Below are 23,504 nucleotides of genomic sequence, written 5' to 3' on the forward strand. Positions count from 1 at the left end.
GGAGGTGACCTGAGACACATCGGTGATGCACAGTGGTTTCGGTGCATCATTTACACTGCCAAAAGGAATAATCAGACAGTGTTAAAGGGCTGGCAGGTATAAAAGCAGGCAGACTGTAAAACAGATAGGTATTGGGGAACTTTACAGATGGCCAGAGCCGTGCTGCTTCAGAGAGACTTTAGAAAACACATCACTTTAGTTAACTAATGTCAAACCACCAGTTCTGCACCAGTTTGATCAGCCAGAGTGAATGGGGGTTACACTAAAATAACTGAGTTTTGTAGGCAGGAATGTTGTACAGTTGTGGGTTTTTGGTTTGGTTATTTGGAGTTTTTTAATTTCTCCCAGAACTGACTGGCTGGAGTGACCTTGGCCAACAAACCAGCAAAGAGGTCCTATTGTGTTTAATCATACTTGGGGGCAGCTATTAAATTTAATTAGTTCTGTCCCAACTGCCAGTTGCTCAGTTTCAATGTATTTACCCACCAACTCCAGGCTCCCCCTTCCAGTTTTAAGGGATGTACTTAAGCTGCCCTGATGAAGACTAAAGTCTGTTTGAACCATTTTGGGAGACAATGTATGAACTCAACAATAGTTTCTTTTGTTTGAAGAGAAAATTGAGTAGCAATACTGTCTCTTACTGAAAGTGGTGTCTGACAGCAGGGACACCTTGCAGAAAACGTCTGTTTTCCCCAGTTTGGCCTGAACTTTAAAATCTGACTTACTTAGAAAGGCAAGTGCATTCTCTTAAATACAGTAACAGGGTACACGGAGATAGAGCACCCAGAAGGCATAAATAGCCTGGGATTTATAGCATTATACCTGTAATTTGAATGTTTGGAGATGAATCTTATTGTATAAAACAAATTCAAATGCAACTTTTCAGTTGTCCAATCTAAGCAGATATATCAAATTATATCAGAAGTGTAATCTTAACTTCAGTGGGCTCATTCTGCTGTGGCACTTCAACGCCTCTGTGAAAATTCAGACAAAAATCCCTTTAATCGTTCACATTTTTGTCCTTCTTTCTTTCAGGCTCTTATTTGGACAATTTTGTGTTGACTTCTAATCAAGGTTTTAAGTGTGAATGTTTTGGTTTCATTTTTTTCCTATTGACTTCCAACCATAACAGTTGAAGACAGGGGACTTGGGGATTTTTCAGTTGTCAATAATTTTTATTTTTTTACTAAAAGCTGAGTTATGAAAGACCAGATGGCACCTCCAAAACCTGCTAATGCTCTGAATCTCCACTAACAACTGGTTGTCAGTCTTTCACAAAGTCTGGCATGAACCAAATTCACCCACATGGAAACTGGCCACACTTAGGACTGGGATGTAACTGATAAAAGTAATTGAAAAAATTGCTGTAGCAGAAGAAATGGAATTAGGTCTACCACATTAGAAAAAAAAATCTTATTAATCATAGTCATAAAAGCAGAAAATGAAAGCTAATTTTACTAAGCAAAAACCCCCTGCTAAGTGGTATTTTGACATCTGAAAATAATTCAGTTTCGATCTTGGTGCTTCACTGACAGGAACAAGGAAATTCATAATTCTCTCCCCGAGTTGCTGTTTCAACCCACTCCACATAGACACTCAAAGATTTTCTTTGCAAGCACCAGGAACACAGACCTGGGAACACAGACCTTTAGGGACCAAACTCAGTCCTTTGCTAGGACAGGCAACATCTTCCATGTGCCTTTCATGACCTGCTTTTTAGGATAAGACAGTGAAACAGTGTAACAACAAATGGATTATGGAGCAACACCACTTGCAATTCAGTCGTGGTTATCTGAGATGATGAGGATACAGGGGGAGGTTGTGCTCATTTGTTACCTTCTAAGTTGTATTTAGCATTGCCATCTAATTCAATATTTCACTGTCACAGTCAGATATTGTTGGGTATTCACCAAAAAAAAAAAAAAAAAAAAGCCTCATAATCCAAACCCATCAGCCTAGTTCCTACCCATGAAGGGGATTTACCATTCTGAGCCCCTCACACCACTGCTGGCCCTATATTCCCCCTGTAAAAGGGGATAATAATTAGACATCTCCGAAGGCTTCATCACAGCTTAGTGCTAAAAAAAAGGGTTTGTGTACCTTGTCTGGAAGGAAAGGATCTCACAGGATTCCTGTTACTATCTGTGATGTGTCTTTGGGCCATGAAATTCAATGAAGACAGCATGACAAAGACAAGTTACACCTACCTCTGATCTCAGGTTTATTCAGAAGCAAGTAAGTGTTTGAAATTGAACAAATATTGCAGAGGAGGGGAAATGCCATTCACAGAACACACCGGGGTAATCCATTCCTTAGAATGGTTTGTATTCTTGGGGAGAGCTGGATCTCTCATTCTCCAGACTGCATCTGACGCCTAACACAAGATATTACAGGGGCACACTTCTCATGCTGTGAGAAATAGAGCTGATAATGTTTACTCTTGCGTTGAAGAAACGCTTGGGCATTTTAACAAACACCCAGAGATTTGTTTGTTTGCCTGCCCAGCCCACATGCCTCTCATTCCTCCTGGCGGGAGCCAGTTGGTGGTTCTTTCAAAAAGTTACAATTCCTGTGTCATTGTGGGAGAGCTGAGGTTTGAAAGGAAGTTGCTTCCTGCATCTTCGGTCAGATGTATCTTTTGGATGTAACAGCCCAGAACCCTTGGGAATCAGCTGTCCATTAGGGATACCATAATGAAGGTGGTAATTCTGTGGTGTTTATAAACCCTTTGAATTGGCAGCCCAACTACCAGAGACTGAGTTTAAAGAGGGAGGGTAACAGGTTTTTTACTCGTTATATTTCCACCTTGTCTCTCTCTCCTTCACCTTTCCATACTGAAACGGTTCTGTGAAAATCCTGCCTCCTCGAAACTCCTCCTTCAGTCTCGTCATCAATGTGTAAATATTATCCTTAAAACATAATAATGCAAAATAATGCAACCCCTTCCCAGCAATCCCAGCTAATGGAGCTGGGGGGAACAGCGAGGCAATTGCAGAGTCACAACCCCTAAACCAAAAGGACTTGCTGCTATCACAGAGTTCCAAACGAGTATAAACAGCTGCTCACAATTAACATTAGAACACTTCTGTGATGCTGTTACATGGACACTGTTTAATGACAGGAGGAAAACATGAAGCTCTGTTGATAACTTTGTTGCAGCTCTTTGTTACTGGTTTACTTAATATTTTTGCTGTTAAATATTGAGGACAGAGTGACAGAAGAGAATGCAGTATCTATCTGTCATGTTTTAAATATTCTAAAAATATTAAAAATTACTGAAATGATTAAAATAATTTTTCTTTAAATATGCCTTTAGGATGTTTAAAAGAGCTGGTGTCAAAGATAACTAAAAAAAAAAATAAAAATAAAGAAAATAAAAAATACAACCCCCAAACCTGGAAGCAAGCTCAGGAGAGTTTCTAACTTTAACCTGAGGCTTACTAAAGAACAGGTGTACCCTGTAATTATATTGGCCTGCAAATACATATCTAAAGTAGGACCATTGCTCTGATGAGTTGTGTTTGCATTAACAATTCCCACATGGAAGGTACTCCAGCAATATTGTGGCTACACTAATTGCAGCTGGACTAAAAGCATCACTAGGTCAAGAAGGGAGGTGTTCCCTGAATAGCCAGGTCAGGAAACCTGTTCCTGAGGGTTTGTGCTCCATCATTCTCCCACTCCTCGGTGTTTCCCCTTCTCAGTCCCATGTCTGGAGGGACAGTGGTTGATGGGTCAGCAGTACCTCTGTGCTCTCTGCTTTGCTGGCTGCCATGTGGGGAAGGTTTGAACTATAATTCTTTCTTCCAATGAGCACATTAATTTGGATCTTTCTTCTTTCTCCAGATGCTGATTGTCACACAATTTGCATGAACTCATGTCTTCAAAGCTACTCCCCCATGATTGGGTTTGAATGAAGTGGTCAGCAGCTTCAAAAAAAGGAAGATGGATGGATGGACCAAGGAAAAACATATTTTCTTATAAAGGAGGAAGAAATAAATCTCTTCATTATCACAGTTATAAAGGTATAAAAACCTGTTTAAAGAGAGTGTCTCCTAATTTAAGATTCAGTTATAGTCTGGAGGAGCCAAAGCACTTGCCAACATGCAATGTAACATACTTACTAACCACTTCTGAATTTGAATGTCTGGGTCTCTGCATTCAATCTTGATTAACTGGCCCAATAATGAATGTTAATTACCCTGATTTACATTGCTTACAGAGCTAAGGTCAACTTCACATCAGCAAACTTGGAGTTTCCTAAACATGTTCCAACAGGGAACATTCAAGTTGTCTTCCACACAGTGGAGATAAGCCCTGAGAGCCTACACTGGGAGATTTGTCTTGCAATGAGCTGCAGAAACAGGGGGAAGAATACAGAAGCAAAGTGAACTGCTGGGCCTCAAAGTATACTAAGATTTTTTTCCTGTGTTCCAAGTTATAAAGGTGTACATAATACAAAGTGCAACTTAAGAAAGGGTATTTTTATTTATATAACTGTAGATAATACATAGTGCAACTTAGGAAAGGGCATTTTTAGTTACGTTTATATACTGAATATAGAAAAAAATTATTATTTACTGAGTTTTAAACTTGTGTGTTCTTCCCAGCAATAAACTGTGCTGATCAGAGTAGAACAGTGAAGGATTTAAAACAATATTCTTTACCTTGGTGGGAGTTAGTAAGTGTGTGCATAGAGACACCTACACGTATGTATATATACAATATATATAAATCTCCCAAGAAACACACTTATCAGGTTTTTCCACAGTCATGGCCATTTTGCAGTGACATTCCTGAGGACAGGAATTTCCCGGGCTGGGCAGAGCTGTGGTTCCTGCCACTGGCAGCAGCTTCTTGTGGCAATGAGTTCCACGTGCTCCTAATGCAGGGTGTTAAAACAGCTCCCCGTTATCACCCCGAGGTGGGGTGGCTGCTCTTGGAAACACGCCTATCAGGAATGATGCCTCGGCTCTGTTGGTGGTAGAAGATTGTTCCTCTGGACATTTCTTAAAAAAATAAATAAATGCCAAGCCTGAAAAGGAAGCCTGCTAGTTTTCAAATCCAGGAGCTGTAATCATGCTAATCCATATGATCGTGCTAAAGCCAAGCAACTTGCCTTTTGCATATGATGTAATCATCCAGTGTAGCCTATTTATAACCTCCATGGGCTGGGAACACCTTCCCAGAAAAATATAATCAGGACAGCTTTCCTTTGCTCACATTCTCTCTCTTCCTCCCTGTATTTTTCAGTTGGTTGTGCTCTTTCTCCTACTTTTGATGTTATCCCAGCCTTAAAAACAGCAACTTTTTAATTTTTATTTTAAACTAATGCTTTTCATGTATTGTATTTTTTCAGTGTGTTAGAGCTGTGCTGAGTGGAATCCCAGTCCTCTGAAATCAATACCAAAACTTCCATTGATTTCATATAATATATTCCTTTAAATTCAGTACAAATGCTCCCCAGGAGTTGTCTATTTTAAATATGGATCTACTGTATTGGGCTGTCAGTCTCTCAGCTTGATACATAAACCAGCGTGTTTCAATAAATGTGTTGGTGTGGGTTGGTGCCTTTATGTGTAATAACTGAAAATCTGTTGGTTATACTGAGCATATCAAGTGTAAAAGGAGAAAATTCATCAATGTGAATATCTATCTGTGGATCAATTGGTATCAATCTTGTTTAACAGTCTATTTCCTCAGGACACACTTTGGAAACAAAGAGCATTTCAAACTGCTGGTTAAACAAACAAATACCAAGAAGCTCTTTGGGCAACATGGGGGTGGAGTAAACATCAGAGAAAAATGGTCAGGGATCTTAAATACCTGTTAATCTCTTCTATTTTATGCTAGTAAAGACAGAGTTTCTCTTGATGTAATATGCCCATGAAAGTGCCTCAGGAGTGGGGGGTTGTAAAAGCATTATTTGCTTGCAGAGGAAAGGGCGAGAAAAGTGGTCTGGAAAACAAAATTTGTCCCCTGACCTCCATGTTCAATAGCTGTCCAAGGAGGAGGGTGACACCTTCTGCTCTGCAAGATTTTTTCGAAGGTTTGTGTTATCCTTAGCTAAATAAAACCCCCTTGTGAGACACTATAAAAACAAAACGAAACCCCAAGAGGATATATAACTAATTAGATCAGGATGCATTGTTTACCCTGGTCTACAACATTAAGATCTTCTCATGCCTCTCCCATCCAGGTCCCCTCTCCCCTCAAGCACCACCAAAAAAAATAGATAATCCTGACCAGTACTCGGCATGACTGTACTGTGCACACAGGCACAAATTTTAGAACAGAATAAGTGTTGTACAAACCCCAGGGGGTTTTACAGGGTAAAAGTGCTGGTAAAGTAACAGGTAAAATGAGCCTGTGGTGTTGAGCAATGTCCTGTGGTGATTGCGTGGCTGCCTGAGGTAGCAGTGCTTCCTCCCTCCTGCTGTCTAGTAACATTCGGGTTTTCCATTCTACATTCTACATCACCCTCCTGAACCGCCCCATAACCTTGGGTGGGTGTTTATCTTCACAGTAGCTTTGGAGCTTAGGGAACCCCCAGTTCACAAGCAGGAAACTGGGGCACAAACCCTGGTAAATTGTTTGCTGATGAATGCAATGGAACTGTGTGTTGAGTCTGACTTGACCTGAGCCTAGTTCTCCTGAACCCTTACCCAGTGTCCCGCTCCTCCAAATCAACAAAATCATCCCTTCACCAAAAACAATCTCTCTCTCCAAAGTTTTCTAGCAATTCATTTCATTTTTCATAGATAGACCTGGGGTGTGTGTGTTGTTCCACATGAAATCAGAAAGCACTCACATCTCCCACAAAGATTTTGCAATTTCCATATACTCAAGGATCCTCACATTTTTGCTTATGCAAGATCCATCTGACTTCAGCAGGGGTTGAAGTGACTCTGCTCTATGACACTTGGGGGCTTTACAGCACAGTAAATTCGAGCCTCAGCTGAGGCGAGTTCTGCAATCACCTCCAGCTACATGGACTGTCCCCCATGTGCCACCCAACGCCAGGGCCACCCAGCTGGGGCTCGTGGGGAGGATTTAAACGTGGTGCATGTTCACATGGAACCCAACAGCACAAGAGGGGAGTAAAAACGAAAATGATTCCACTACGTACTAACACAGTCAACTTAGCGCAGGAAAACACTTTCCAAGTGTTGCTTTATCACTTGTTTCAACTTTTTCACACGGACCTTTTACGTGTGTAACGTTTTTACTTGCTGTTAAAAATACCCTTGGCTCAATTTTGCCGGCTTCCCAGAAAGTGAGACTTTAAAGAGTCTCTAAACAACTGAACGAACGCCAGCATAATTACGCGCCGGATCGGCTTTTAAAGCCCCTTGAGTTGCCCACCCCACTGGAGGACCCGGGGTTTGTCCGCTCCGACTATCAGCGCTCTTCCCTCTTCCACCTTATCGAGTGACAAAGGGAAGAATTACCATTGTCCCGGGCTTCTCCTTGTTTTAGGGGGGGTGGGGGGGTGGGGGGTGGCGCGAGTCTTTTAAAGCATAATGTAAAAAGCTCAGGTGAGGCAACAAAGGTATTGTCGGTCGTGAGTCTGGCCGGCCGTGCCGCCGGTTGTTTGTTTACTCTGAGAGGTGGTCGGTGCCCCCCCTAAAGCCGGGGGGGCGGCCCCGGCCCCCGCGGGACTCTCGCCTTTGTGGCCCGGCAGGGCGGGCCGGGCGCGGGGACTACATGGCCCAGCGTGCCCCGCTGCGCGGATCAATGGGGCTGATTTGAATAATCTGTGAGCCCTTGGACTCAGGCCAATCAGCCGTCAGGGACCCATGATAAATCGCAATGCATTATTGATAATCATAATTACTCTGACATGCGCATTCCGCCCAATGGGGGTAATTTCCCAACTCTAGGAATTTGTTGTGAAGAGGAAAATAATTGCTACTATTTTGCTCCCGATGCTGGTGCACCATGTCGCGACGGAAGCAGGCGAAGCCCCAGCACATCAACTCCGAGGAGCAGCCCCCAGATGCTGCAAGTGGTGAGCTCAGGGGGGGCGCGGAGCCGCCGCGGGTCCCGACTTGGCTGATGCGCGGAGGCGGCGGCGGGGCGCGGGGGGCGCTTCCCGGGGGGTTTTTTCCACCCTCGTGCTTCATCCCGCTCTCTTTTCCCCCCGCGGGCTCTGCCACGAGCCCGACTCCCAGCCTTCCCCAAGCTTTTTTGGGGCACTGAACTCCCCACGCCCCTGCGGAGCCCCGCGCGGTGTTGTTCCGCTGGGCTGAGAGGGGCACCTCGTTTTTTTTTTTGGGGGGGGGGGCGGGAGGCTCGGCTTTGGGCCGCTCCGGAGCGCAGCCCTGCGCGGGGGTGCCCGAGGGGTCCTCGCTCTGCCTGGCCGGTGGCCCCCCCAATGCCCCGCACGCACCCCCCGGTCCCGCGGAGCCTCCGCCGGGTCCCGCGTGGGGGGCGCGGGGGCCACCGGCCCCGCTGCCGCCGCGCTGGGGGTGCAGCTTCATGGGAGGGGAACCCCAAAGATGCCCTGAGGCAGAGAGAATTTGGGGGGGTGGGCGGGGGGAAAACGGGTGGGGGGAGCAGAGGAAGAAATTGCAGACGACTTCGGAGGGGTAGGAAATGGCTCGAGTTCGGTTTCCTTGATCTATTCAGCACTTTCTCGGGAGTTATTTGAGGATTTTTGTGGGGCTTTGGGGAAAAAAAAAAAAAAAAGAAGGGAGAAAACCCTCCACGCTCGGACTATTTTTGTTGGAGATCACAATCGCCCTGGACCTTTTGTAGCTTGACCTCCAGCCATCTTTGATTTCCGACTTCCTAAAATAACTCCGGTGAGCTAATGTGGGGTGTGCGTGAGCGCTTTGTATTTTGGCGGCGTGGGGGACTTTGCCACCGTAAATCGCAGTCCCCTATTTTGGGGAGCTCGCAGCCCTCGGCCCTGCCATGGGAGAGGAAGAAATTTTGGCCCAACTAAGCCCTCAGCTCCCGGTGGGGTGGGCGTGCAGGGAAAGGGCCGGCGTTCCCGGAGCGTGCCCGGTTCCCGCGGCGGAGCAGCATCTTCCCGCTGCGGGGGCTGGCGGCTCCCTGGCTCCGGTGCGGGCTCTGCCCCCGCTATCACCGCCCTCGGGGCCGGGGACGCTCCCGCGGTGCCCGTCCTGCTCCCAGCCGGGACTGCGGCGGGGAGGAGGACACGTCCCGTCCCGGGTGGGGAGCGGGGCTGACCCGGGCTGCGTTTGTTCACAGTTGTTGTGGTCGTTGTGCCCAAATGTTTCTGTGTGTCCCCCAAGAACTTTCTTTGGTTCACTGCCATCCTTTAGGACTGGTTTTGTTTCCATCCCTAGATCTGATCAATACCCCGGCACGTTACAGGAGCTGCTTATTCCCAGCCCGCAGGAGATTCGGGCTCTTTAATTTTTTTTTTCCTCCTCCCCCCTTTCTTCTTTGAGTCGAAATGTGCAATTGTTGGGTCCAGTTAATGGTGACTTAAGAAACAGCATGCTGGCCAGAAGGCAATAAATCCCATGTTTAATGCATGACTGTTTTCCTTTGTGCATATGGTTAGGCTGGGGGATGGAGGTGATGTTTCCACATGTAAATCTCTGCCCGCTGCTGGAAAGGCACCTCCGGCCCCGCGCTGAAACAAAAGGGTTAATCACTCCTGATGCGGCCGCTGGGGCGGGGGAGGTGTGCGGGAGGGAGGGAGGATCGCTCCACACCGCGCTCTCCGGGGCAATGGCCAGCTGCTTTTTTGTTGTTGTTGTTGTAGCTTTTTTTTTTTTTTTTTTTTTTTACCCCATTCTCTTTTAACAACCAAACCCTGGCCGAAATCCCTCTGGGAGCCGCTGCACAGGCCGGGGGACCTGGTGAAACTCTGGCCGTGCCTGGGGAGGCTTCTCCTGCCTCTCATGGGGCGGCGGGAGTTTGGGGGTTTTGGGGGATCGGAGCTGCCGTGCGCTGCCCGGCCGGGACCTTCCGAAGCCGCCCGGTGCAGGACCCGCATTGAGCCCCGTCCTGCGGGATCTCCGCTCTCAGAAATACAAACCTTGGCTGCGGCTCCGATGGCTCGGACCGCCCGCCAGTATCCAAAATAGTCTTGCTTATTCCCCTCTCCAGGTGTGCCCATAAATAATAAGTGATGAAGCTCTGTAACAAAGTCGAAATTCGCGAGGATTTGTCTGGGGCATTATCGAGGATATACACATAATCGTAATAATAAAATCAAGCCCTTATCTCCTCTTTTGCAAGTGTTCCCTTTTTTCGCAAAGCGATTTGGGACCCACCCCTGTGAACAATGCGGCGGGTTAGTGTCCCGCGAACCTGGGGATCCATTAACAGGTCAAAAAATCAGCAGGTGGTCACTGAGGAATAATGCTACATACTGAAAATTAGCATTTCCACAAAGGGCTTGAAAATACCCATTGTGCTGGATCGCTGCCATTAAAAATCGGATTCGTTCTTAAAAATACAGTATCAAACTGCAACTTCAATTTTTTTTTTCTCAATGCGAAATTAGGGATTTGCTTTATTTGAATCCCCGCTTCGTGCGCTGATCTCTGCAGAAGTGGAGAGGGGTGTTGAACTAGGAAAACCAAGTTTTGCGGTGATTTATTTTATGTTTAATTTGGGTTGCCCGAAGGTGCTGTCGCGGGACAGGCTGGCCCGGCCCGGAGCCTCGGGGCGCAGGAGCATCCCCCGGGGTGCTGCAGCCGTGTGAAGGGGGAGAGGGTGCCGGGGGGCGGAGGGGGGCGATGCCCGGCTTGTTTTTCCTTTTACGTAAGTGAAACATTATATTGGTTGTAGGGATGGAGCCCTTTCGCTGGGCTCGGCGGCATGTGACGTTTTGACAGAGCTGCTGCTCTAACCTTTGCCTCCTCCTGCTTGCTGTGGGTGGTAAGTTGATGTCAGGCTCACAATTAGGACTCTCATGCAATTGACCTTGGCAGCGGGGTTTGTGCCGTTTAGCTCGCTCTTAAACACTGTACTAGTGTTAAGTGTGGTCCGGGGCCGCCGCCTGCGCGGCTGCGGGAGGGGCGGCGCGGCCGCCGGGCAGGTAGGGCGGCCGGGGGGCTTCGGGGGGAACTGCGGCTTTTGGGGGGGCTCGGAGCGCTCTGGGGCAAACTCGACAACACACCACTCGTCCCGTGGGTGATGTGTGGGTCGCTGTTGGCTCAGGTGGCTGCCGGGGGGTCGCGGTGGCCCCGCCCGGGGGTGGCCGGTGCCGCGGCGGGGCCGGGCGGGAGCGCGGGCCGTGAGTGCCCTCCACCGACCGGCACCGGGACCTCCGCCGGGGCTCCGGGCAGCGCCCGCAGGTAACTCCAGCCGCTTCCCAAGGGCCGGCCCGGCGCTCGGGGGGCTCAGAGCCCCGTCCAGGCGCCGTCGGTCGGTCGGGAGCGGGGCTGCGCCCTCGGGAGCCGCCGCCTCGGAGCTTCACTTTCCCCGCGTGTTTTAACGATTGTTTTGCTCCTCAGAAGTGTTTTATTCGCGATAGTTCGTTCTGTGTTCCGCCGAATATGTCGCTTGAATAGGTGGGTTACCAAAAGGGTGAATCAGTAGGTAGATAATAAAACAATTAAAGTCTTGAAATCCTGATTGTAGGTGTAACGCGTTTCTGGTTCGTTCTTGGCTAGAAAAATGCAGCTGATGAATTCAGTGTAGAAAACATCAAGGCCTTTGGCATATTTCTGTAAGTAGGCAGTTGTATGTTTTACTTACTCAAGGAAGTGATTTTGTTATAGTTACAGTTAAATGCGTTAAATGTTGTTTGATAGTGAAAGAAAAAGAGAGTGAATTTTTGGGCAGTTTGCAGTTCTTGGAAGTCCCAGATTTTCAGCTGGGAACAGGAAAAAAGCATCAGGGAAGCACGATGCCTGAGCAACAGGGAGCTGATGGCAGAGGATTTCATGTCTAGGACTGGAGTGGAGGGTAGATAATCAATTCTTCACGAGTTTAAGCGGAGATGTACGTAGTTTTGTTAACGTTAAAGCAAAAGTAGTGCATGGGTTGTAAGTCTGTAGGGAAAGTAAGCTCACCAAAGGTATTAAAACTCCTGGAAAAAAAGTGGGTGGGAAAACTTGAGCTCAGTTTCATCCCAATTCACGTGAACTACAGCTGGAAAAAACAAGTCGCTAATGGCTCAGTTGAGTGGGAGACCAGCAGCACCGTTCTTGAAATCACATCAAACCAGACTTATTTCACTCTTTTGCTGGTTCTCTTAAAAAAAAATAAATTATTCGAGCTGTGTGGATTTTATCAGCCTTCCTTGTCGATGACCGCCTTGTCCTACACAATAGTGGATTTTTTCCATCCATTTGTCAGTGATTCAATCTAACCCCCCTGCTGGGTTTACTGCATTCTTCTAACTTATTGGATAACTAGATGCTGAGAGATAACATTCCTGAAATTCGGGAGTGGGGAGATAAAAAAAACACAGTAGAAGTCCTATCCCTGGGAAGCCTTTGGAGAGGGTTAAGTGAAGTGCACAAGCAATTGTTGTGGCAGGGCTCTCCTCGGTAAATCCTTGTACAGTATGTTGGCAGAGCTGCTTTCTTGGCATGGAAATCCCCTGATTTCAGATCGTTAATTCATGTTAATGATAACTGATGAGGTTTTGGGGAGCTGAGGTGCTCTGATTGCAGCCCTTGGTGCCGGGGAGAGGATGTACCTTGAAATCAAGATGAGTTTTACAGAAGCTGTTGGTGTTTTTAAAGAAACAGTAAATTGCTCCTTAGTTATTCCAGCTACTACACAGTTACCCAGAGTCCTGCTTCTGAATTTATCTAAAATTCTTTATGAGATGGGGGAAGATATTATATCCACTTTTTCTAATGTAGAAAGGAAAATAAGGCGTAACTTGCCTATTTGTCATTCAGCAAGTCATTTCAAGCTCTGAATTGAATTTATTTGGAGTCCTAAACTAGTGCCTTACTGTCAGGGGAACTGGAAACGAAAATATGTGACAGTGGCAGCAAGAGCTGGCAGAGGCAAGGCTCCCAACCTACCTGCTGCTGCCCATCACAAGTACCTTCAGTGTACTGGAGTTTTCTTTCTCTTAGGTGGCAACTGCTGCTTGGGACCAGAAAAGTTACCAGAGCTCCTCAGAATTAGGAAAATGAGGAGCATGGGCTGTGCTGGAGGTTGGAAAAGTGGCATTGAATTTAGTGTGGTCTTATCAGTGGAAAAGTAGAAAAATAAGAAAGGACTATCAAGGGAAGGGAGATAAATGATCGGATGCTTTGAAGAAGTTAAAGTTTGAGGACTTGTCTAGACATTATCCTGGAATATCTCCTTGGGGGTGGGCAAGAGTCTTTGGTACAGACATACTCTGCTCCAATGGAAAAAGGAGAACCTTGAGGTTATTTTGTAATGTGTAAACTGTATAGTTCGGCCTGGAAGATGGGACTACTAACTAAGGGATTTGGAAAAGAGATTTTCATGTTTTGGTATATTCTATGAAACACCTGTGTAATGGATGGAAACAGGAAAGCAGTGAAGACTTCTAAAGGCAGTGTACAGAGTAGTTCTGGAGGTTTGTTGTCTTTTTTTTCAACACAGGTACTTTCTTTCCCATTATAGCTTAAAATAATCTGTTCTTGGTTGACTCTCTTGTCCAGGTTCTGAATTATGTACTACTTGTACTTGTCTGCAGACTAGATTTCTCTGTATGCTTTTGCAGAGAGTTAAATCAATGTTAGAGGCATCAATTTAATGACGAGATAGGAGATACATGCTCTTACTTGTTTCTTTCACTTACAGAAGTTTGGGCTGAAGGAGAGGGAAGAAAAAAGCATTTAAATCTCCCTGTTTAGATAGGAGGCATCCAAACGTTTTTGATCATACCAGTTCTGAGAACCCTTTTCCTCTCTGTTCAAGGACTAGAAGTGTATGTGATTTTTTTACAGATTTGGATTTATTGCTCTAGAGATCATAGCAGAACAGGCCTCTGATGCTTGCGATGTTTTGTAATTGATCAAATGTTTATTTTTACAAATAAACTTCAGCGTGCACTTTCTGCCACACAGCGTTAAACCGTTGAAGTTTGATGTGTTGAATAGACATACAATGCTGTTGTTCAGCTAAGAAGTGTCAAGGTTTGCCATATCCTCCCTTAGAGAGCTTTTACACCCCCCTCAAACAGCAAATTGATGTGCTTGGACATCCTTCCCCTCCACCCTGCCACGTACAGGATATACACATGTATCAGATGTGTGGTTCGGTTACATCTCTAAAATGAAAGCCGCAAAAAGCTCCTGTGCTTGCAGAGTCTGGGGTTCACCTTGTGAAATGGTGTGGGCCGGTAATGTGGGATCAGAGAAGAAGTGCTGGAGCCAGGAGGTTTGAGCAGGACAGATCTCAGCTCAAGTTCTCAGCGTGTGCAGGTCTGGGGTGTGCCCTGCTGGGCCTGTTGGAGGTGAAGTTACTTAGTTACTGCGCCCTTGGCACCCATCGAAATTAGACGTAGGAGTTCCAGGAGGTTTCAGCTGATGGGGGCTGGAATACAGCTGGAGCCCTTCCTGCTTCCCCTTCAGCTCTAAAGCTTTACCTCCTGAGCACTCCTGCCCCCCCTTGCCCTGAGTACTGGCCTGCCTTGAGCTGGGTGTTGAGTTTGTTGTTTGAAGGATGGCGAGACCGAGCAAAAACATCCTGTTTTGCTTTAGAGTTCTGTTAACCTCTATTCCAGTTCTGATGTTTCCCCGAATGATTTTCTTTTTTTGTCTGTGTGCAAACTCTGCTCAGTCCGTTCTGGGGGTGCTGGTGGTGGAAGGGCAGGAGCGGACATGGAGCCCAGCGTGGCTTTTCCTGCCCCTTCCCAAAAGTGGGTGAGTTGCAGATGCAGCAGAAACGGGGTCTGAAACGTCTTGGTGTGTTTTGGAAGCAAGACTTGTTACTTGCATTATTTGTTTTAATAATCACCAGCATCAATGTAGGCTCATACCTGTGTGTGGGATTCTGTCAGTTAATCATGTCTTCTTTACTACTGTGTCTTTTTAGAGGTGGGGTTTTTTCTGAAGGTTTTAAAAGCTAATATTGGCCTTTTGTCAGCCCTTTTGGGTTGTAATTATTACTGTCATTATGGTGGAGTGCAAGTCGTTTAATACATCAGTGTACAATTAAGTATTGTTCTGAAGTTCCCGTGTTAACAATCTTGTATGAATTTTTGAGAGGTGGTTAACAAAGATTTAGAACCTGAAGTACAAACATCAAACAGGCTTCTGTGGTGTTTTGCTCAGTGTTAGGAGGCTTTTTCTGTCTACCTTGTGTTCCTTTTAAGCTGTTTTGCAGATGCTGCCTTGCTGCACTGTCTCTTTTTACCTGTATAAAGGGATTTTGGATAAACCCTTTTCATTGAGCCTTGTGAGAGTCTTTTTAGATTATTGTTTTTATTGAAAACACAGCTGAGATGCAGATTTCTTTTTGACTGCAGAGGGTTTGTCATCAAAATAAAGAGCAGGACTTGATTCATTTGCAAACTTGATTCCAGTGTTTTGTATCTTTTAGCTTGAAATTCAGGTGAAATCGGTGATCTTAAGAGTAGTGAATACTCAGCCTAAACCTAGCAATTAATAATGTGACTTTCTTTTATTTTAAGGGAGTCCACAAGACGTCCCAGGTGATAGAGATGGCGAAATGAGTTCCAAAAGGTGCCGCGTGGAGGAAACTAAAATCTGTGAGAAATGCTGTGCAGAATTCTTTGTTCTCTCTGAATTCCTTGAGCATAAGAAAAATTGCACTAAAAATCCACCTGTTCTAATCATGAATGACAGTGAGGGAACAGTACCCCCTGAGAGCTTCTCTGAAGCTTCTCTAGGGAACTTCCCAAGTGACCGAATGGATAGCAGGACACGCAAGGACATTCAGGCAAAGGGCTGCACTGGTTCTATGGAAAAGAGAGAAGGAAAAACGGATGCTGAATCAGTTGGAGGAATGTACCTTAAAATAGAACCCCCTGTCACGCCTGCGGCTCCTGGGCTAAGCTATCTACCAAAATCCAAAGTACCAAACACTAATGTGACTTTGCAGACGATACGTGGCACTAAAGTGGCTGTGAACCAGCGGACCTCCGATGCCATCTCTTCCTCAGCAGCCAGTTTCAATGCTATCCCCATGATCCTGGAGCAGCTCGTGTGTTTGCAGCAGCAGCAACTCCAGCAGATTCAGCTGACGGAGCAGATCCGCATTCAGATTGCCATGATGGCTCCCCATGCCCTGCATCCTTCTATAGCAGCTGCTACTGATCCACTAAAAGCTCTGGGCGCTCACATGTCTCAGCAGCTGTCGGCTGCTGTGGCTTTAATTGGACAGAAAGCTGGAAGCCAGAGCCTATCACTGGAATCCTTGAAGCAAGGAAAACTACCTCATTCTAACACTGGCATTGCAGCCGCCAGCTCGCTGGCTGCTGGGCTGTCCTCCTCCTTCCCCCTGAAGCCAGAGGGAAGCCGAAGCCTCCCCGGCTCCATTTCTCAGTTCCCGAATCCTTTGCTACCTCAGTCCTCCAACTCCGTCATCTTCCAGAATCCGCTTTCGGCTGTTTCTTCTGTAATAGATTCCTCAAAGAAGGGGAAGGGGAAACCTCCCAACATTAGCGTGTCTGAAAGCAAACCGAATGCAGAAGAGCCGTTCTTCAAACACAAGTGTAAATTCTGTGGGAAGGTCTTTGGCAATGACAGTGCCCTGCAGATCCACCTCCGCTCCCACACCGGAGAAAGGCCCTACAAGTGTAACATCTGTGGGAACCGCTTCACAACCAAAGGAAACCTTAAAGTGCATTTTCAGCGTCACAAAGACAAATACCCTCACATAAAGATGAATCCTTACCCGGTTCCTGAGCACCTGGACAATGTTCCCACTAGCACTGGAATCCCGTACGGGATGTCTGTGCCACTGGATGAGTCTAACCTAATTGTGGATAGCAAACCTCTCCTGACAACTCTGCCTACCTCTGCGGCCACGGGTGCACCTCAGACCATCTCCAGCCTAGCAGGCATTAAGGAGTCTCTGCCTGGTACGTTCTCAAGTGATCTGCAGTCAAGGCCGTCTCCAGAAAGTGAGGGTGGCTCCTCCTCATCGGGGGCAGTCGGCCATGAGTCGGGAACAGAGCAGAGCTTGAGCTCACCACAAGCCACCTGCAGTGTGAGCATCTTCCATGTAAGTGGGTCAAACGAGCAGGGCTCAGAGACGTCAAAGCTTCAGCAACTGGTTGAAAATATCGACAAATCTACTGCGGACCCCAACGAGTGCCTGATCTGTCACAGAGTGCTGAGCTGCCAGAGTTCACTCAAAATGCATTATCGTACTCACACCGGGGAGAGGCCGTTCAAGTGTAAGATCTGTGGCCGTGCTTTCTCCACTAAAGGGAACCTTAAAACTCACTACGGCGTCCACCGGGCCAATACTCCTTTGAAGATGCAACATTCGTGTCCTATTTGCCAGAAGAAGTTTACAAATGCAGTTGTGCTGCAGCAGCATATCCGCATGCACATGGGGGGACAGATCCCCAACACGCCAATGCCAGAGAACACCTGCGACAGCACCGATGTGGATCCTGCTGTGGCTGAGAAGAACGGAGACATCAGTCGCCAAGATGAGACCGTGGAAAGCATAGAGATGGAAGAGGACATGGACGCTCAGGATGGCCCCAGGAGTTCTTCAAAACCTCCTACTCCGTATGATGCACAATCAGAGTCGCCAGCCACGGCAGCCTCCTTCTCTGGTGTTACTGCCCTGGAGAATCAGATGAAGATCGTCACCTCTTTGAATTTGCAGCGGCAAAGCAGTTTGAAGTCTAGTGACAATGGCTCAGCAGAAAGCGATGGCATGACAAATGATTCGTCTTCTGTGGCAGGAGATCCAGATTATCAGAATGGCAGGAGTCCTGCTGCCTCTGAGTCCGCGTCTCTCCAGGCTCTGTCCCCAGCCAACAGCCAAGCTGAGAGCGTGAGGTCAAAGTCACCTGCCTTCAACAGTCAGGAAGATTCAGGCACGGGAAATAAAACAGAGGGTCCTGAGAGTGCTCCTGCAGAAATGGAAGGGGTTGTTGGTGCTTTGGATTTAACTTACGGCAACATTGGTCGGAAGGTCATTAAAGAAGAACCCGGGTTACACTTTGCAAATGGAGAATATGGTGAGTAATTCAAAATGCTGGTGGTAATTTGGGGTGGGGCAGTAGGACTGGAGGAAATTCGTCTCTAAAAAGGACCAACAGGAAACAAAGCCTTCTCAGCTTTCCCCTCTTCTTTCTCCTCTGTTAGGATAAGGGCATATGCCCTGTTAAGTTTCCCTGACTAAGACTCAAAATTCAAAGACTTAAGTGCCCTTATCTCCTGCAAGGGGTAGCATAGAGGTTCTTAAAATTAATAGAGACCATGCACTTAGTGTATTTCATGGGCTCACCTAATACTTCCTTATATCTCTTTAAAGATACACATTTGTGTTTTGTGGGAAAACTGCTTATCCCAAGAATGTGTCATGGAAAATCGTTTGTGGGCTTTTCAGATTCTTTAGAATTAGGGTTAATGTTTATCTAAATTTGACCTGAAAGCAAGACTTTCTATCTCATAAGCTCACCAAAAAAGAACAGGGGTGAACTTATTTGTTTTGGGGTGTCCCAGGAAGTGCAGTAGCAGCCCTGTCGTGTGTCTCTGGAGGGCTCTGCAGATGTGCTTTTCAGGCTCGTGCAGCTCCACAGGCACGGCCTCTGGAGCCTTAGCCAGACTTAAGCTTTGAAGCAGAATGAGGTTGGGATAAACATTACCTTTGCTTTCTTTCCAGGTCGAAGTAGTATTCCAGCTGCTTTTGTGAGAGCCTCCCCAGCCCTGATAAAGATGGAGATGCCCAGCGATCGCCCCATTAGCACTGGCCATTTCATTGGCCCACCAGCTCTGTCCCCTGGGGTTGCCCCTCTCCTCGTGCCACGACCCAAGTTCTGCCGTCCCGCCAAACAGCACATCTGCACTACCTGTGGGAAGAACTTCTCCTCTGCCAGCGCCCTGCAGATCCATGAGCGGACCCACACTGGGGAGAAGCCATTTGCCTGCACCATCTGTGGGAGAGCCTTCACCACAAAAGGAAACCTGAAGGTAGGTCATCTCTATACTGTTGATCTCCTTTGTTGGTGAAACTCATACTAAAGATGGAAAGACTTGCTAATATTTGACCTGTCTTTGGGGGCAACACTTCTTTTACTTCCTCACATAGTTATCTTTGACTGTTGTCTCTCCTTCCTGAGTTTCTTCACACAGTTTCTCACTAAACACTGTGCTGAGGTTGCCTGCAGGTCTTCACTTCTGTCCTTGACTTTTGACTTTCCTTTTGGGATGGAAAGGAAGGCTTAGCCCTTACTAAGCAGATTGCTTTTTTCTTTTTCGTTTGGATTTGGATGTGTCAAGACATAAACATTTCATAGACTGAATGCTACAAAATTCTGCCTGCAGAGTAAATGCATTACACTGCACTGCTTGAAACACTGTGAGATGAGGAGAGATTAAAACAGGATAATCCTGAGATAGCACAAAGTACTTGGGGATTGTGTCTAAGCACTTGCTGAAGAAGTGCTGTGAGTCTGTCCTTAACTGTCAGATGAATCTATTTGCCCTGTGAGGGACTTGCAGCTCCCTCATTCTCACCGAGGCTTCTCCCTTCCTGTGAGAAACTCTTCAAGTTCTTCAATCCTCTTGTATAAATGGGAGATAAAATACTTATGGGGAGAGAAAATACTCTGCAGTTTGCAAACAGTCCCTTGCTGGAAGCACTAGCAGAATGTGGTATGGAAAATTTCAGCTTAGGCAAAATCTTCCACATTACTTAGTATTTCTCTTCCAAATTGCTTAGTGGTTGTTTTTCATTAACCAGCATTTTTTTCAGTACAGTCTGTTCACAGCAGATAACGTGGCTTTTATTTTGGGGGAGAAAGCGGCATCTTTGCCAACTCCACTTAAAATAAATGTAAAACACAGTCCTATGAGCCCTTGAGCATTAAACTCTAGAGATGCATGGTAATGTCAGGCAGTGGAATGACTCTATCTTACACATGCCAGGAATGGAACGTTGACAAGAACAACCCACCTTAAACACTTACCTGAATGCAAGTATGAGTTCTTTTGGGCAACTTGCCTGTAAGCAAAGTAGAACTTGGGTATGCCATGAAAGAGCTGCAGTAATAATGATTCTTTTCACTTTTTGCCCCCCTCTGGAAGGTCCATGTGGGAACTCACATGTGGAATAACTCTGCCAGGCGGGGAAGAAGGCTTTCGATTGATAATCCCATGGCTCTGCTGGGGAATGATCCCAAGAAGATATCTGACATGTTCCCAAAGGATGTGTTCCCAGTGCCTCCCTCAGCGAGCATTGACCCCACGGTGTGGAATCAGTACGCAGCAGTGCTCAGCAATGGCATCGCCATGAAGACCAACGAGATCTCGGTGATCCAGAGCGGTGGTTTGCCCACCCTCCCGGTCACCATCGGGGGTGGCTCGGCCATAAACACTGCTACAGTCTCCAAAATAGATGGGACCCAGTCTGGGACTGGTTCTGAAACAGAGAAGGCCAGTGGTGCTGCTGCAGACAATGTGCCAAAACACCAGTTCCCTCACTTCATGGAGGAGAACAAAATTGCTGTTAGTTAAAGACTCTAGTGAAGTCGACGTACAGAAAGAACAAATATATATATACACAAACATATATTTTTAAGAGATTCCACTTCAGCCTCCTATTTTCCTATTGACGTGCAAATGATTTTATGGTTGTCTTTGTAAGAGTTGCCCAGAGTACAATCATGATATTGCTTTGCAAATAGTAAATAATAAAGATTAGGATTTCCTTCTATTTGGAAAGATGCGGGTCTTGCAAAGTAGTTCTTGCGTGTGACTTTAATGTGTACAGCCTTACAGAAGTTTCTACAACTTGAAATTCCAAAGGTTAGAATATTTACCTCTGTTTAGAGTGATACTTGGGGGTTTTGAATAGAGTGGAAGCAACCTACTGTTGATGGAAAAGCTTCTATTTACTGATGAGAAATGAAATTAATGCGGGTAAATATCCTAGAATGTCTGCTACCCTCCTAGGACGAATTTTTCTGTTTGGATTTTTGGCTCTGTGTGGTTTCTGAATGTACTTTTTACTATAATGGCTAAAAAAAACTACAAAAAAATTTTTTTAATTACCTTTTTTTTTTTTTTGCCTCAGAAGTTCTATGGAAAGAAAGTTGCTGTTTTTCTTTGGTCACTGCTCCTAAGTAATTAATTCTCTGTGTTGTTGACTGCTGCTTATTTAATACTACTACTAGGACAGTCCTTCAAATGTAGTGCCAAAATTCCTACTTCCAAAGATGTGCAGTTTTTCCTAGATGTTTTATTTCAATACCAAGAGCCCCAAACAAGCATGGGTAGGTATGTATATACTTTTTTTGTTTCCTCTTGAAAGGGAAGACTTGCCTTGGGAAGTCAGGTCTAAAAGCTCTGCAAGGAATCTCACGTGACTGTTGCAATTGGGCATGGGAACTGGTTTCCTTAGCAAGAGACATTTTTATTTTTATTTTGTTTTTCATTTGGGTAATTTAGGAGATCAGTCTGTGTAAACCTGTATTTAAATATGAAGTATTCATGCTTAGGTTAAATGTTTTGTGGGTTTTTGGATGGCATTCCTACTCTGGTCATTAAGTTTCTTGGTGGTCTGTGAATTTGCATTCTACCAAAATGGTAATTAATGATCCATGTGTATTGTATGAAGGTTGCTGGGATAGTCATCTGGATTCTAAGTTATCTACCTCATTTTTTCCTTTTGTAGTTGTAGTGTCTATTTTTCTATTAATGACCACTGTAATGACTGAGATTCAAGCAGATGCTTCCATGCACTATCTGAAACCAAAACCTGATGTATTAGTGGAAGCACCTGAAGAGTTACTGGACTGACCTTTCACAATTCCTCTGACGCCTGCTGGAACTGGATGTGTAATGGGATCTGAACCAGACTGGAAAGTGAGCATTTGGAATGGAAGGACTGAAGGATGGAAAGACATCTCGCTGATGACTGCAGGAAATCTTCAAGTCCAGTCTCTGTTGTGGAAGGCCCCAGAAATGCAGATTACCAAAAGTTTGTGTAATGTTGTTGCACCTGATTCTTGCTTATGATCTCTGTATGCCGAGTTGTGCCTTTCCTGCTGGACTTGTAAGTAAGAACATACCAGTACCTGTTTACACTGTAAAATGGATATTGTTACATAGACCATGCAAAAGGCATCCCAATTGTCATGTTTCTACATTGTGAATGTATGACTTTTGAGAACTCTGTAGTTTTGAGTATCTACTGATGCATTTCTGTTGACATTTTTGAGAATAAATTTTGGGATGGCTTTTTCACACTTAGTGCTTTAATTTTTCTGGCAAAGCTTTTGTCTCCTGAAGAGTGAGTTCAAGGGGGCAGGATGCTGTCTCACTCCAGGGACTTGAAATCCATGGCTTTAGTTTGTTACTTTAAACAACAGGAACCAGGTAGGAGTGGAGGGGTCTTTAGATCCGTTCCTTAGGAACAGCTGGGGTTTGATACAGGGATTGAAACATGCCAGGGATGTTCATTTCCACACTAGAATAGAGGTGACAGGAATATGTACAACAGTTCCTGTACTGTGATCACCCTACAAAGGGAAAAGAATATTAAGTTGTCAAATTGCCAGTGCCTGAAGACACTGGCTGCACAGAAAAAGGATAAATATCTTCCCCTAAAGAGCAAAGGAAGACAGTTCTGAGAACAGCGCTGATATAGTGGAAAAGTGCTGAGGTTCTGATTCTTGCAGCTTAAACTAACAAATGTATTTTGAGCTTGGGAGGTAACAGTGGAGGAAAATGGTGCAGAAACTGATATTTCCAGCACTGCATCTGACTGCACAATATTTGGGAGTGTGAAGAAACAGAAAGGTAACACTTGTTCTCTAGGTTCTACCACCAAGCTGAGAAAAGGTGTGAGGAGGGCAAAATAAATATAGGAGCAGAAGGAAAGATAACAGCACACAGGGGATATGCAGGAAGGTAGAAAGCATTCAGTGCTTCACTAGGGGATGAAGTTGTTTAAATGCAGCACTATAGTCCCTGGGTGCAAAATATTCTGTGCAAGAGGAGACGTGCCCCTTCTCTGCTCAGGGAAACCAAGGGATTAGAATCTGAACTCCAGTGAGGAACACAGCAAGTGCTGGTAAGTAAAAACTACACATGCCAGTGTGGATAGTGTGCAGCTTCTGAGCTTACAACCTGCTTTGAGAGCAGTTGTTGCTCTGGGTACCTGGATGGGCTTGGTGATGGAGCTGCTGCTCTGTCCCTTCAAACGGTGGGCAGGATTTCAGGCTGGTTCCTCACATGTGCTGAGGATGTGCTGCCTGTGCAGGATTAACTGCAGCAGGATTTCAGGCTGGTTCCTCACACTGGTGCTGAGGATATGCTGCCTGTGCAGGATTAACTGCAGCAGGATTTCAGGCTGGTTCCTCACACTGGTGCTGAGGATATGCTGCCTGTGCAGGATTAACTGCAGCAGCTCAAGGAGCAATG

General features: G+C 45.8%; 1 protein-coding gene across 3 annotated transcripts; it reads left to right on the plus strand.

Annotated features, from left to right (window-relative positions):
- The first annotated feature begins 7,763 nt into the window (after positions 1–7,763).
- Positions 7,764–22,327, plus strand: SALL4 (spalt like transcription factor 4). Of its 3 annotated transcripts, none has more exons than XM_064674188.1 (4): positions 7,764–8,011; positions 15,563–18,094; positions 18,742–19,049; positions 20,166–22,327. In XM_064674188.1, the coding sequence occupies exons 1-4, from the start codon at positions 7,942–7,944 to the stop codon at positions 20,592–20,594; spliced, it is 3,339 nt and encodes a 1,112-aa protein (XP_064530258.1). In that variant the 5' UTR covers positions 7,764–7,941; the 3' UTR covers positions 20,595–22,327. The 3 variants fall into 3 exon arrangements, with proteins under 3 accessions (XP_064530258.1, XP_064530259.1, XP_064530260.1); XM_064674189.1 differs by lacking the exon at positions 7,764–8,011 and adding an exon at positions 8,565–8,807; XM_064674190.1 differs by lacking the exon at positions 7,764–8,011 and adding an exon at positions 9,898–11,026.
- Positions 22,328–23,504: the final 1,177 nt, after the last annotated feature.

This window comes from Pseudopipra pipra, chromosome 17 (genome assembly GCF_036250125.1).
Source record: "Pseudopipra pipra isolate bDixPip1 chromosome 17, bDixPip1.hap1, whole genome shotgun sequence".
Lineage (NCBI taxonomy): Eukaryota > Metazoa > Chordata > Aves > Passeriformes > Pipridae > Pseudopipra > Pseudopipra pipra.